This window comes from Oncorhynchus kisutch, linkage group LG5 (assembly GCF_002021735.2).
Source record: "Oncorhynchus kisutch isolate 150728-3 linkage group LG5, Okis_V2, whole genome shotgun sequence".
Classification (NCBI taxonomy): Eukaryota; Metazoa; Chordata; class Actinopteri; order Salmoniformes; family Salmonidae; genus Oncorhynchus; species Oncorhynchus kisutch.
This window is the reverse complement of record NC_034178.2, coordinates 68,561,597-68,577,806: the sequence shown is the minus strand read 5'-3', so window position 1 is coordinate 68,577,806 and position 16,210 is coordinate 68,561,597. Positions and strand designations below refer to the sequence as shown.

General features: G+C 44.6%; 1 protein-coding gene across 3 annotated transcripts in view; it reads right to left on the bottom strand.

Annotated features, from left to right (window-relative positions):
* Positions 1 to 16,210, bottom strand: part of LOC109879093 (acid-sensing ion channel 1) — a 345,520-nt gene that overhangs the window by 45,932 nt on the left and 283,378 nt on the right. For all 3 annotated transcript variants that reach the window (XM_031825723.1, XM_031825721.1, XM_031825722.1), the window contains one exon: positions 1,071 to 1,221. In XM_031825723.1, coding sequence (XP_031681583.1) covers positions 1,071 to 1,221 — 151 coding nt within the window. The remainder of the gene's footprint in view (positions 1 to 1,070; positions 1,222 to 16,210) is intronic.

The window sequence follows — 16,210 nt, the reverse complement described above, 5'->3', positions numbered from 1 at the left end:
TCCCTCCCCACCTCTCACCCCCCCCCATGTATCTCCCCATACTGACTGGTATTCGTCCTGTTGGATATCCATCACCTCCCTCCCTCCCTCCCTCCCTCCCTCCCTCCCTCCCTCCCTCCCTCCCTCCCTCCCTCCCTCCCTCCCTCCCTCCCTCCCTCCCTCCCTCCCTCCCTCCCTCACCTGTTTCTCCCCAGACGGGCAGGTATTCATCCTGTTATATATCCAGCATCAGCTCCAGGCCGTTACCCCTCCCTCCCTCCCTCCCTCCCTCCCTCCCTCGCTCCCTCCCTCCCTCCCTCCCTCCCTCCCTCCCTCCCTCCCTCCCTCCCTCCCTCCCTCCCTCCCTCCCTCCCTCCCTCCCTCCCTCCCTCCCTCCCTCCCTCCCTCCCTCCCTCACCTGTTTCCCCCCAGACGGGCAGGTATTCGTCTTGTTGTATATCCAACATCAGCTCCAGTCCGTTACCCCTCCCTCCCTCCCTCCCTCCCTCCCTCCCTCCCTCCCTCCCTCCCTCCCTCCCTCCCTCCCTCCCTCCCTCCCTCCCTCCCTCCCTCCCTCCCTCCCTCCCTCCCTCCCTCCCTCCCTCCCTCCCTCCCTCCCTCCATCCCTCCCTCCCTCCCTCCCTCCCTCCCTCCCTCACCTGTTTCCCCCCAGACGGGCAGGTATTCGTCTTGTTGTATATCCAACATCAGCTCCAGTCCGTTACCCCTCCCTCCCTCCCTCCCTCCCTCCCTCCCTCCCTCCCTCCCTCCCTCCCTCCCTCACCTGTTTCCCCCCAGACGGGCAGGTATTCGTCTTGTTGTATATCCAACATCAGCTCCAGTCCGTTACCCCTCCCTCCCTCCCTCCCTCCCTCCCTCCCTCCCTCCCTCCCTCCCTCCCTCCCTCCCTCACCTGTTTCCCCCCAGACGGGCAGGTATTCGTCTTGTTGTATATCCAACATCAGCTCCAGTCCGTTACCCCTCCCTCCCTCCCTCCCTCACCTGTTTCCCCCCAGACGGGCAGGTATTCGTCTTGTTGTATATCCAACATCAGCTCCAGTCCGCTACCCCTCCCTCCCTCCCTCCCTCACCTGTTTCCCCCCAGACGGGCAGGTATTCGTCTTGTTGTATATCCAACATCAGCTCCAGTCCGTTACCCATCCCTCCCTTCATGGTCACCAGCAGCGGCCGGTTATCTTGACCAGAGTTGAACGTGTAGCATTTCCCATAACGGGTGAAGATCTGAAACAACAAGAAGGAGACAAAGGGCCGTCAATGAGTGGCAGCAATATAATGAAGAACAAAGCAATGTCTGTGATTCAAATTGGCAACCAATTCCCAATAAAGGGTACTCCTTTTGACCAGAGACACATGGTACCCTATTCCCTAGATAGTAGGGCTGGAAATTGCCAGGGACCTCACGATACAATATTATCACGTTACTTAGGTGCCCATACGATATCTATTGCAATTCTCATGATTCTATATGTATTGCGATTTGATACTGGAATTTTATTGCAATTTGATTTTCCAAACATATTGCTCACCGTATGTCTGCTGCAGAGAGACGAAAGAGAGACATTTGATCAGTCATGGAAATAAAAGTTCTGAAAACATGTTGGCTCACTATTTAAAAAGAAGATGGAGAACAAGCTATAGGATGAAAAATACCATAGTTTTAGCACAGGTACAGCCGACTAGCTTTAGCTAATGCTACCTACAGTCGCAAAAAATAATGATTATATTTTTTTAGTTGGAGTCAAATATCTATAAAATATCATCAAAAAATAATTTTGCGTTATGTAACTGTGTCAATTTTGTTCCCCCATCACTACTATACTGTATATAAAACGTTGTAGGTTATAGTAGTGCACTAAGGAATGCACTGCATGCCATTTGGGATTTGCCCAATAAAATGTTGGGCTGTTCAGCACACTGAATCCTCTTCTGTGTAGAGAGTAAACTTTATCAACCAGAGAACAGCAAGAACAACAACAACACAACAAAACAACAAAAACAACAACAACAACAAGAATAACAACAACAACAACTACAAGAACAACAACAAGAACAACAACAAGAACAACTACAACAACAACTATAACAACAACTACAACAACAAGAACAACTACAACAACAAGAATAACAACAACTACAAGAACAAGAACAAGAACAAGAACAACTACAACAACAACTATAACAACAACTACAACAACAAGAACAACAACAACAACAAGAATAACAACAACTACAACAAGAACAACAACAAGAATAACTACAACAACAACTATAACAATAACTACAACAACAACAACAACAAGAATAACAACAACAACAACTACAACAACTACAACAAGAACAACAACAAGAATAACTACAACAAGAACAACAACAAGAATAACTACAACAACCTCAACAAGAACAACAACCTCAACAAGAACAACAACCTCAACAAGAACAACAACCTCAACAAGAACAACAACCTCAACAAGAACAACAACCTCAACAAGAACAACACAGGGGTAGACAACTATACCAAACTGTGGCAACAGCATCTCTGCTAATATTGTTGTTCAAACTCAGATCCCGACACACAGAGAGACTCATCCTAAATGTGGTATCATAAACGCCTGTTAGTTACTCTAAAAGAGCACACACATTGAAATCAAAGTTTCATGAGAAGGTTTTGCCTGTGTAGTAGCGTCCTAAGCTGATTCTGGGACGATGTTACAAGTTGGCCAAGCAAACTGTGGCCAATGGGAGGGCAAAAGTGGAAACGACACAGCCTGGTGGGGAGGCAGACATGACCGGTAGTGAACGAATGGAGGTGCAAATCACATTCAAGACATCAGTGAAATGGAAAAGGAAGGCTCAGGCTCCAACATCGAATGTTCCTCCAACTCGGTCAAGGAACCTGATTAAGTGATCGCCCTGAATTGTACCCTATTCCTACATAGTACCGTGAGTGTGTTCTGGAGGGCCACACCCTATATAAGAAACATGGTGCCATTAGGGACACATCCCTGAAACTATTCCCCAGATCATTGTTGTAAATGACAATGTGATCTCAATGTGATCTCAACTTACCTGGTAAAAGAAGGGTTAAATACATCTAAATCCCAAGGCTCTCAGAAAGTGTCACGCCCTGACCGTAGATTGCTTTGTATGTTTCTATTTTTGTTTGGTCAGGGTGTGATTTGGGTGGGCATTCTATCTTTGTATGTCTAGGTTTTTGTATTTCTATGTTTTGGCCGGGTATGGTTCTCAATCAGGGACAGCTGTCTATCGTTGTCTCTGATTGGGAACCATACTTAGGTAGCCTGTTGTTTTGCCACCTTAGGTTGTGGGTAGTTGCTTTCTGTTTTTGTGTCTGCACCAGACAGTACTGTTTATGTTGTTGTTGTTTTATTCAGTGTTCAGTTCAAAATAAAAAGATGAACACGTACCACGCTGCACCTTGGTCCTCGCCTTCTTCCCCTGAATGTCGTTACACTAAGAGCATCAAAGTAGCTAATGGTAGAAGACTATTTATCTGTCGTATGTAAAGAATGTCTTATCAATGTCTTATCAATTAACTACTTATTATCAACTTATTAATCTCTTACGTCTTATAGTGGCATAACAAGGTTGAGATAAATATCCCTGTTTTTGCATGTATTGATTCTTGGTGGAGTCAACAACAAGGGCCTGTTGTATTTCTAAAAGATGTATTTGAATAAAGCACACATACCAGAAGATACTCAAGGACGGACTGATTACATGAAGGGCGAAGTAAAACAGATTATTTGACAAACCTCCAACGGAAGTATTTGTGACAGAAATGAATGATTTTGCTGTAGCCTTCCAGCCTTTCTGAAAATCGGGAACTGTCACGTGACAAAGAAAAAAAAAGACTTTGCACAGCGGGCCTAAGATATTGGCACTGACACCTCTCAAGAGACGCACGTATCAACATTTAATGAAATGCCCCCTGCAATATGTCACCCATAGTAATATGAGGTTTGACCTTAAGACAGAAGTGTGACTGGGGCTGGCTGGCAGAGTAAAGTGAGAAGGGACTGACTCCAGACCTGGTGGTAAGAAGGGACTGACTGCAGCAGCAGCTGCCTGGTGAAGAGAAGGGACTGACTCCAGACCTGGTGGTAAGAAGGGACTGACTCCAGACCTGGTGGTAAGAAGGGACTGAGTCCAGACCTGGTGGTAAGAAGGGACTGACTCCAGACCTGGTGGTGAGGACTGACTCCAGACCTGGTGGTGAGAAGGGACTGACTCCAGACCTGGTGGTGAGAAGGGACTGACTCTAGACCTGGTGGTGAGGTGTGACTCCAGACCTGGTGGTGAGAAGGGACTGACTCCAGACCTGGTGGTGAGGACTGACTCCAGACCTGGTGGTGAGAAGGGACTGACTCCAGACCTGGTGGTGAGAAGGGACTGACTCCAGACCTAGTGGTGAGGACTGACTCCAGACCTGGTGGTGAGGTGTGACTCCAGACCTGGTGGTGAGAAGGGACTGACTCTAGACCTGGTGGTGAGGTGTGACTCCAGACCTGGTGGTGAGGACTGACTCCAGACCTGGTGGTGAGAAGGGACTGACTCTAGACCTTGTGGTGAGAAGGGACTGACTCTAGACCTGGTGGTGAGAAGGGACTGACTCTAGACCTGGTGGTGAGGACTGACTCCAGACCTGGTGATGAGGACTGACTCCAGACCTGGTGGTGAGAAGGGACTGACTCTAGACCTGGTGGTGAGGTGTGACTCCAGACCTGGTGATGAGGACTGACTCTAGACCTGGTGGTGAGGTGTGACTCCAGACCTGGTGATGAGGACTGACTCCAGACCTGGTGATGAGGACTGACTCCAGACCTGGTGGTGAGGACTGACTCCAGACCTGGTGGTGATGAGGACTGACTCCAGACCTGGTGGTGAGGTGTGACTCCAGAGCAGAGAATCGTCACTAAAAACAAAGGATCTGACACTCCTTTCAGTCTGTAGTGTTTCCTAGCTGCAATATAATGCCATTCATGATTATCATTATGGCTCAGTAGGAAGGGAAACAAGGGTGTACATGTTCCAAATTGTACCCTGCTCCCTATATAGTGCACTACTTGTCAACAGGGCCCGCATAGGGCTCTGGTTAAATGTAGTGCATTATATAGGTGGTGCCCTAAGAAAACATTGACCTACTCAACCCGGGTCAAGGGTGGTTGTACAAAGCACACACAAAGACAAACCACACCACCCACATGAAAAGGTCAGTGCCTTTAGTTGTCTCTAACTACAATAGCGACGGTGCTTTCTGCCTCAACCTTTATAATCACACCATTGAATGGCTATTAGTACATGCTAGCCTCTGTACTCTATTGGGAGATGCTGCTGTCTACCAATGGAACATTAATGGACAGGGTTGATACTACGGAGACAGTGTTTTCTACCTCCATGCATCATCACATCACTGAATGGATCTCAAAACCGAAACATCATCACACCACTGAATGAATAGCCCAACCAGCCAGACAGATGAAACGCGTATCTTTTCATCAGCCAGACCAGACATCTTTTCACCAGCCATTAATGCTCTGTCTGCAGCTGAAATGGAACAGAAAGATATCCTGCTGCCACTAAAATGTTAATGTGGAATAGTCTGAGGTTGGTCAGGAATCAGGAAGAGCTGCAATTATATAGGACAGTTTTAATTAAGAGATCAGCCAGAGAGAAAATAGAGTGAGAGAACGACAGAGCGGTAGAATGAAAAAGTAAGCGAGTGAAGGAGTGAGAGTGAAGGAGAGAGAGTGAAGGAGTGAGATGGTGAATGAGAGAAAGTGATGGAGTGAGAGGGTGAATGAGAGAGAGTGAAGGAGTGAGAGAGAAAGAGAGAGAGAGAGAGAGAGCGTATGAAGGAGAGCGAGTGAAGGAGAGCAAGAGTGAAGGAGTGAGATGGTGAATGAGAGAAAGTGATGGAGTGAGAGGGTGAATGAGAGAGAGTGAAGGAGAGAGTGAGGGAGAGAGAGTGAAGGAGAGAGAGGGTGAATGACAGAGAGTGGAGTGAGAGAGAGTATGAAGGAGAGAGTGTGGAGAGCGAGTGAAGGAGAGCAAGAGTGAAAGAGAGAAAGTGAAGGAGAGCGAGTGAAGGAGAGAGAGTGATGGAGAGAGAGTATGAAGGAGTGAGAGTGGATGAGAGAGAGTGAAGGAGTGAGAGGGTGAATGAGAGTATGAAGGAGTGAAGGAGTGATAGAGAGAGAGAGAGTATGAAGGAGTGAGAGTGGATGAGAGAGAGTGAAGGAGTGAGAGGGTGAATGAGAGAGTGAAGGAGTGAGAGGGTGAATGAGAGAGTGAAGGAGTGAAGGAGTGATAGAGAGAGAGAGAGAGGGTGAAGGAGGAGCTCATACATTAGAAAGTCCCCACCCATCGCCACTTACTCTCCAGCTTGTAGATATACATCACCCATCAAGACAAGAATGATAAGACAGTGTGTGTGCGCATGGATGTGTGTGTGTCCATGTGTGTGTGTCTGTGTGTGTGTCCATGTCTGTGTGTGTAAAAGCACAGCGTTGCTGTGGTAACAGAGAGATGGTGAGTTGAAGCGGTGGGTGCTGTGACGACCTTGGGGACAGCAGCGTTACTCAAATTGCACCCTATTCCCTATTGAGGGCTCCAGGGCCCATAGGGCTCTGGTCAAACGTAGTGCATCATATAGGGTGTGATTTGGGATGCTTCTCTAAGGCTCCTCCATTGTACCCAAGCCCACTGAAGTACTCGGATACGTCCCAAATGGCACACTAGTCACCAGAGATGGGATCAAGTCACACTTTTGTGTGTCCTAAGCAAGTTTCAAGTCCTAAACTTCGAGTCTCAAGTAAAGTCCCATGTTCCACAGCTCAGGTTGAGTCACATCACAAGTCCCTAATTTGGGGTTTTGAGTCCTCAAGTCAACGATTAAGTGTTTTATATAAATGTCATTGAAATTGCAATGCATCAGTCATTTTGGATCCACATGTTTTACAAACTACATCCTTTCCCCCCCACTACCACATAGTCTTTGAACCCGACTGTATCGATTTCTGGGACCAATGATGCCCTGATCCAGAGGTGGCACAACAGGTCCCAGAGTGATGAGGAAAATTGTTTTCCCTGAGGCCCTGAGCTTTTCCTAATCTGATAACCTAAGCAGGTATAAATCAGGACCCTAAAGGGTCTGACCGTGATTCGTTAGTTGTAAAAAGGGTTTTTATACAGGCAATGAGACCAGATAAAAATGTTTTTCAGACACCCCGTATTCAGAGCAATTTGGGTTAAGTTGCCTTGCTCAAGGACACACTAACAGATTGTTCACCTAGTCAGCTCAGAGATTCAAACCAGTCTCCTTTCGGTTACTGGCCCAACACTCTTAACCACTAGGCTACCTGCCACCTAGGTTTACAGTTACAGTGCCTTGCGAAAGTATTCGGCCCCCTTGAACTTTGCGACCGTTTGCCACATTTCAGGCTTCAAACATAAAGATATAAAACTGTGTTTTTTTTGTGAAGAATCAACAACAAGTGGGACACAATCATGAAGTGGAACGACATTTATTGGATATTTCAAACTTTTTTTACAAATCAAAAACTGAAAAATTGGGCGTGCAAAATTATTCAGCCCCCTTAAGTTAATACTTTGTAGCGCCACCTTTTGCTGCGATTACAGCTGTAAGTCGCTTGGGGTATGTCCCTATCAGTTTTGCACATCGAGAGACTGAAATTTTTTCACATTCCTCCTTGCAAAACAGCTCGAGCTCAGTGAGGTTGGATGGAAAGCATTTGTGAACAGCAGTTTTCAGTTCTTTCCACAGATTCTCGATTGGATTCAGGTCTGGACTTTGACTTGGCCATTCTAACACCTGGATATGTTTATTTTTGAACCATTCCATTGTAGATTTTGCTTTATGTTTTGGATCATTGTCTTGTTGGAAGACAAATCACCATCCCAGTCTCAGGTCTTTTGCAGACTCCATCAGGTTTTCTTCCAGAATGGTCCTGTATTTGGCTCCATCCATCTTCCCATCAATTTTAACCATCTTCCCTGTCCCTGCTGAAGAAAAGCAGGCCCAAACCATGATGCTGCCACCACCATGTTTGACAGTGGGGATGGTGTGGTCAGGGTGATGAGCTGTGTTGCTTTTACGCCAAACATAACGTTTTGCATTGTTGCCAAAAAGTTCAATTTTGGTTTCATCTGACCAGAGCACCTTCTTCCACATGTTTGGTGTGTCTCCCAGGTGGCTTGTGGCAAACTTTAAACAACACTTTTTATGGATATCTTTAAGAAATGACTTTCTTCTTGCCACTCTTCCATAAAGGCCAGATTTGTGCAATATACGACTGATTGTTGTCCTATGGACAGAGTCTCCCACCTCAGCTGTAGATCTCTGCAGTTCATCCAGAGTGATCATGTACCTCTTGGCTGCATCTCTGATCAGTCTTCTCCTTGTATGAGCTGAAAGTTTAGAGGGACGGCCAGGTCTTGGTCGATTTGCAGTGGTCTGATACTCCTTCCATTTCAATATTATCGCTTGCACAGTGCTCCTTGGGATGTTTAAAGCTTGGGAAATATTTTTGTATCCAAATCCGGCTTTAAACTTCTTCACAACAGTATCTCGGACCTGCCTGGTGTGTTCCTTGTTCTTCATGATGCTCTCTGTGCTTTTAACGGACCTCCGAGACTATCACAGTGCAGGTGCATTTATACGGAGACTTGATTACACACAGGTGGATTGTATTTATCATCATTAGTCATTTAGGTCAACATTGGATCATTCAGAGATCCTCACTGAACTTCTGGAGAGAGTTTGCTGCACTGAAAGTAAAGGGGCTGAATAATTTTGCACGTCCAATTTTTCAGTTTTTGATTTGTTAAAAAAGTTTGAAATATCCAATAAATGTCGTTCCACTTCATGATTGTGTCCCACTTGTTGTTGATTCTTCACAAAAAAATACATTTTTATATCTTTATGTTTGAAGCCTGAAATGTGGCAAAAGGTCGCAAAGTTCAAGGGGGCCGAATACTTTCGCAAGGCACTGTATGTTCTAAACAGGTCACATGGTTTTAAAGAACTTCTGGAAAAATGCATAGCCCTAGGGAGAATGAAAACTGTGTCAAACTGCAGCAACCTTCTACTTGTTCATATGAATTACATTAAACCTAGAGCGGCGCGGCGCGGCGCTTGATGACGGCCTGTGAATCTGATTGGCCAAGACACATAACAGAAAGCACAGAATCAGCACCTCTCCGAAAAATAAAGGACAGATCAGGCCTAAATTGTGCGCGAGATGACCAATCGAGTCTCTCGAGTCATACAGCTCAAGACCAAGTTGAGTCACAAGTCATAGAAGCTTAAGTCGAAGTCAAGTAGCAAGTGTTTTTTCTTTTTTTCAAGTCAAGTCTCAAGTAGAACAATTTGAGTAGTACTCGAGTCCATGTCACGTGACTCGATTCCACATCTCTGCTATTCTCTATATAATGCCTGGGCTCTGGTCAAAAATGGTGAACTACGTAGGCTGGGAATAGTGTGCAGTTTGGGACTGAGAGAGAGGGACACACTGAGAGAGACACACAGAGAGAGACACTGAGAGAGAAACACCGAGAGAGAAACACTGAGAAAGAGACACAGAGACACAGAGACACAGAGAAACACTGAGACACAGAGAGAGAGACACTGAGAGACACACTGAGAGACAGTGAGAGACACTGAGAGAGACACTGAGAGAGAGACACAGAGAAACACTGAGAGAGAGACACTGAGAGAGAGACACAGAGAGACACAGAGAGAGACACGGAGAGAGAGACACAAATTCAATTTTGATAAACTCCCATATCTATTGGGTGAAATTCCACAGTGTGCCATCAGAGCAGCAAGATTTGTGACCTGTTGCCACAAGAAAAGGGCAACCAGTGAAGAACAAACACCATTGTAAATACAACCCATATTTATGCTTATTTATTTTCCCTTGTGTACTTTAACCATTTGTACATTGTTACAACATGGTATATATATATGTCTTTATTGTTTTGAAACTTCTGTATGTGTCATGTTTACTGTTCATTTTTATTGTTTATTTGACTTTTGTATATTATCTACCTCACTTGCTTTGGCAATGTTAACACATGTTTCCCATACCAATAAAGCCCCTTGAATTGAATTGACACGGAGAGAGACACGGAGAGAGACACGGAGAGAGCGACACAGAGAGAGAGACAGAGAGAGAGAGAGAGAGACACTGAGAGAGAGACACTGAGAGAGAGACACAGAGAGAGAGACACAGAGAGAGACAGAGAGAGAGACACAGAGAGACACTGAGAGAGAGACACAGAGAGAGAGACACAGAGAGAGACACAGAGAGAGAGACACAGAGAGACACTGAGAGAGAGACACAGAGAGAGAGACACAGAGAGAGAGACACAGAGAGAGACACAGAGAGAGAGACACAGAGAGTGAGACACTGAGAGAGAGAGACTGAGAGAGAGACACAGAGAGAGAGACACTGAGAGAGAGACACTGAGAGAGACACAGAGAGAGAGACACAGAGAGAGACTGAGAGAGAGACACAGAGCGAGAGACAGAGAGAGAGAGACACAGAGAGAGAGAGACACAGAGAGAGAGAGACACAGAGAGAGAGACACAGAGAGAGAGAGACACAGAGAGAGAGAGACCCAGTGAGAGACACAGAGAGAGAGAGACACAGAGAGAGAGACACAGAGAGAGAGAGACAGAGAGACACAGAGAGAGCATCATCATGTCTTTCAGTAAAGCACATCAAGTGGTTTGGGTTCTCCAGAAACTAACAGATACACCGACGACAATGACCATTTGCAAATGTATTTCTTCCACACAGGCTACAACAAACCTGTTGCTTTCCAGACGTTCTGGGGGACATACCGTATAAAACCATCGAAATGCTGTTAACTCTACATAACAATACTTTGTAACACTAAAATTGACCTGCCATATTATATCCTTCCTTGCCATTTTCTATTCTACGGGTATTCTATTCAATGTACAGTGCCTTGCGAAAGTATTCGGCCCCCTTGAACTTTGCGATCTTTTGCCACATTTCAGGCTTCAAACATAAAGAAATAAAACTGTATTTTTTTGTGAAGAATCAAGAACAAGTGGGACACAATCATGAAGTGGAACGACATTTATTGGATATTTCAAACTTTAACAAATGAAAAACTGAAAAATTGGGCGTGCAAAATTATTCAGCCCCTTTACTTTCAGTGCAGCAAACTCTCTCCAGATGTTCAGTGAGGATCTCTGAATGATCCAATGTTGACCTAAATGACTAATAATGATAAATACAATCCACCTGTGTGTAATCAAGTCTCCGTATGAATGCACCTGCACTGTGATAGTCTCAGAGGTCCGTTAAAAGCGCAGAGAGCATCATGAAGAACAAGGAACACACCAGGCAGGTCCGAGATACTGTTGTGAAGAAGTTTAAAGCCGGATTTGGATACAAAAAGATTTCCCAAGCTTTAAACATCCCAAGTAGCATTGTGCAAGTGATAATATTGAATTGGAAGGAGTATCAGACCACTGCAAATCTACCAAGACCTGGCCGTCCCTCTAAACTTTCAGCTCATACAAGGAGAAGACTGATCAGAGATGCAGCCAAGAGGCCCATGATCACTCTGGATGAACTGCAGAGATCTACAGCTGAGGTGGGAGACTCTGTCCATAGGACAACAATCAGTCGTATATTGCACAAATCTGGCAGGAAGGAGGTGCTCTGGTCAGATGAAACCAAAATTGAACTTTTTGGCAACAATGCAAAACGTTATGTTTGGCGTAAAAGCAACACAGCTCATCACCCTGAACACACCATCCCCACTGTCAAACATGGTGGTGGCAGCATCATGGTTTGGGCCTGGTTTCTTCAGCAGGGACAGGGAAGATGGTTAAAATTGATGGGAAGATGGATGGAGCCAAATACAGGACCATTCTGGAAGAAAACCTGATGGAGTCTGCAAAAGACCTGAGACTGGGACGGAGATTTGTCTTCCAACAAGACAATGATCCAAAACATAAAGCAAAATCTACAATGGAATGGTTCAAAAATAAACATATCCAGGTGTTAGAATGGCAAGTCAAAGTCCAGACCTGAATCCAATCCAGAATCTGTGGAAAGAACTGAAAACTGCTGTTCACACATGCTCTCCATCCAACCTCACTGAGCTCGAGCTGTTTTGCAAGGAGGAATGGGAAAAAAATTCAGTCTCTCGATGTGCAAAACTGATAGAGACACACCCCAAGCGACTTACAGCTGTAATCGCAGCAAAAGGTGGCGCTACAAAGTATTAACTTAAGGGGGCTGAATAATTTTGCACGCCCAATTTTTCAGTTTTTGATTTGTTAAAAAAGTTTGAAATATCCAATAAATGTCGTTCCACTTCATGATTGTGTCCCACTTGTTGTTGATTCTTCACAAAAAAATACAGTTTTATATCTTTATGTTTAAAGCCTGAAATGTGGCAAAAGGTCGCAAAGTTCAAGGGGGCCGAATACTTTCGCAAGGCACTGTATTATGTGCAACTAGACTACCATGTTTTATGTTCAACTAGACTACCATGTTTTATGTTCAACTAGACTACCATGTTTTATGTTCAACTAGACTACCATGTTTTATGTTCAACTAGACTACCATGTTTTATGTTCAACTAGACTACCATGTTTTATGTTTAACTAGACTACCATGTTTTATGTTCAACTAGACTACCATGTTTTATGTTCAACTAGACTACCATGTTTTATGTTCAACTAGACTACCATGTTTTATGTTCAACTAGACTACAGTGAAAAGCGAGTCAGAGACTGAGAGATACCAAACTTATTTCAAGATTAACGTGAATCATACTAGACAATGTGAGTATTTGTATTCTTACCAGAGAAAGAGAACACAGCCTTGTACAGAATGACTTATATAGACACACCATTTGACACATTCTCTCTCTCTCTCAATTCAATTCAATTCAAGGGGCTTTATTGGCATGGGAAACATATGTTAACATTGCCAAAGCAAGTGAAGTAGAAAATAAACAAAAGTGAAATAAACAATCAAATTTAACAGTGAACATTACACATACACAAGTTCCAAAATAATAAAGACATTTCAAATGTCATATTATATATATATACAGTGTTGTAATGATGTACAAATGGTTAAAGTACACAAGATAAAATAAATAAGCATAAATATGGGTTGTATTTACAATGGTGTTTGTTCTTCACTGGTTGCCCTTTTCTTGTGGCAACAGGTCACAAATCTTGCTGCTGTGATGGCACACTGTGGAATTTCACCCAGTAGATATGGGAGTTTATCAGAATTGGATTTGTTTTCAAATTCTTTGTGGATCTGTGTAATCTGAGGGAAATATGTGTCTCTAATATGGTCATACATTTGGCAGGAGGTTAGGAAGTGCAGCTCAGTTTCCACCTCATTTTGTGGGCAGTGAGCACATAGCCTGTCTTCTCTTGAGAGCCAGGTCTGCCTACGGCGGCCGTTCTCAATAGCAAGGCTATGCTCACTGAGGCTGTACATAGTCTAAGCTTTCCTTAAGTTTGGATCAGTCATGTTTAGGGCCAAATAGCATTCTAGTTTCCTCTGTTTTTTTGTGAATTCTTTCCAATGTGTGAAGTCTCTTTTTGTTTCCTCATGATTTGGGTCTAATTGAGTTACTGTCCTGGGGCTCTGTGGGGTCTAATTGAGTTACTGTCCTGGGGCTCTGTGGGGTCTAATTGAGTTACTGTCCTGGGGCTCTGTGGGGTCTAATTGAGTTACTGTCCTGGGGCTCTGTGGGGTCTAATTGAGTTACTGTCCTGGGGCTCTGTGGGGTCTAATTGAGTTACTGTCCTGGGGCTCTGTGGGGTCTAATTGAGTTACTGTCCTGGGGCTCTGTAGGGTCTAATTGTGTTTCTGTCCTGGGGCTCTGTGGGGTCTAATTGAGTTACTGTCCTGGGGCTCTGTAGGGTCTAATTGAGTTACTGTCCTGGGGCTCTGTGGGGTCTAATTGAGTTACTGTCCTGGGGCTCTGTAGGGTCTAATTGTGTTTCTGTCCTGGGGCTCTGTGGGGTCTAATTGAGTTACTGTCCTGGGGCTCTGTGGGGTCTAATTGAGTTACTGTCCTGTGGCTCTGTGGGGTCTAATTGAGTTACTGTCCTGGGGCTCTGTGGGGTCTAATTGAGTTACTGTCCTGGGGCTCTGTGGGGTCTAATTGTGTTTCTGTCCTGGGGCTCTGTAGGGTCTAATTGAGTTACTGTCCTGGGGCTCTGTGGGGTCTAATTGAGTTACTGTCCTGGGGCTCTGTGGGGTCTAATTGAGTTACTGTCCTGGGGCTCTGTGGGGTCTAATTGAGTTACTGTCCTGGGGCTCTGTAGGGTCTAATTGAGTTACTGTCCTTGGGCTCTGTGGGGTCTGTTTGTGTTTGTGAACAGAGCCCCAGGACCAGCTTGCTTAGGGGACTCTTCTTCAGGTTTATCTCTCTGTAGGTGATGGCTTTGCTATGGACGGTTTGGGAATCACATCCTGTTAGGTGGTTGTAGAATTTAACGTCTCTTTTCTGGATTTTGATAATTTGTGGGTTTCTCTCTGTCTCTCTCTAATTAATACTTCAACGAGCCCAAGGCTATTCTACACAAAACAATGTGCTCCAATCAAAGGAAACCGCTCTGTCAAGAAGTTGACTTGTCAGCCAGAGAGAGCCGGGAGCGAGGACAATTTTCTCTTCATTGTGGCTCTGCTGATCTAAGAGTCAAAGGGTAGGCTGATCCCAGATCTGTTGTACTCAGATCAGCAGAGCTGATCCCAGATCTGTTGTACTCAGATCAGCAGAGCAACAAAGGTAGGCTGATCCCAGATCTGTTGTACTCAGATCAGCAGAGCAACAAAGGTAGGCTGATCCCAGATCTGTTGTACTCAGATCAGCAGAGCCACAAAGGTAGGCTGATCCCAGATCATCTTCGTGCTCAGATGCTCAGTTACTGGAGAACTTTGCTGCAATGCAGGACATTTAAAACCTGTAGTGTGTTTGAGGTTTAAAAAGGCTTCCGAAGATTGTAATTTCCACATCGAAATTTCTGACAATTTTCCTTACACAAAACGTATAAACCCCTACAAAAGTGCTATAGGCGTTACTACAGACAAGTGTTCATTGCAGGCTGTGCCACAACCGGCAGTGGCCGGGAGTCCCATAGGACAGTGCACAATTGGCCCAGCATCGTCCGGGTTAAGGGAGGGTTTGGCCCGGTTTGGCCCGCTTGGCTCTAGCGACTCCTTCTGGTGGGCCTGCGGGCTGACCTCTGTCGCCAGTTGAATGGTGTTTCCTCTGATACATTGGTGCAGCTGGCTTCCAGGTTAAACTGGCGGGTGTTAAAACTTCTTTGGGATCACTGTCCCTTCCACGGGACGGTTGAGCTAACATAGGCTAATGCTATTAGCATGAAGTTGTATGTAACAAGAAAATTTCCCATGACGTAGACATATCTGATATTGGCAGAAATCTTAAATTCTTGTTAATCTAACTGCACTGTCTAATTTACAGTAGCTATTACAGTGAAATAATGCCATGATATTGTTTGTGGAGAGTGCACAGTTTTGAACATGAAAAGTTATTATTAAACAAATTAGGCACATTTGGGCAATCTTAATAAACCATTTTGAATCGGTCCAAAACTTTACACGCACACTGTTGCCATCTAGTGGCCAAAATATAAATTGCAGCTGCACTGGAATAATACATTATGGCCTTTCAGAGATGATGGTACAAAACAATACAAAAGAACAGTTGTTTTCTTCTTTGTATTATCTTTTACCAGATCTATTCTCCTACATTCCTTCAAAGTGTTTCCTTTCAAATGGTACCAAGACTATGCATATCCTTGCTTCAAGGCCTGAGTAACAGGCAGTTCGATTTGGGTATGTCATTTTAGGAGAAAATTGAAAACAAGGTGTGGATCCTTAAGAGCTTTTAAGGAGTATGGTTAGGCGGGTCATGTTTTCAGGGGGACGCATGACTCCACTTTTGCCTCTCCCGAGCCCATTGGGGAGTTTAAGCGATGAGACAATATTTAAAAAAGGGCATAAAAAATAATCAAATAAATAAGTGCCCATTAAATATAATCCACATAATAATTAACATGTCCTGTTGCTGCAGGATTATTTTCCTGCTGTAGCAAACTGGCTCAAATTAAGTATTTATACCT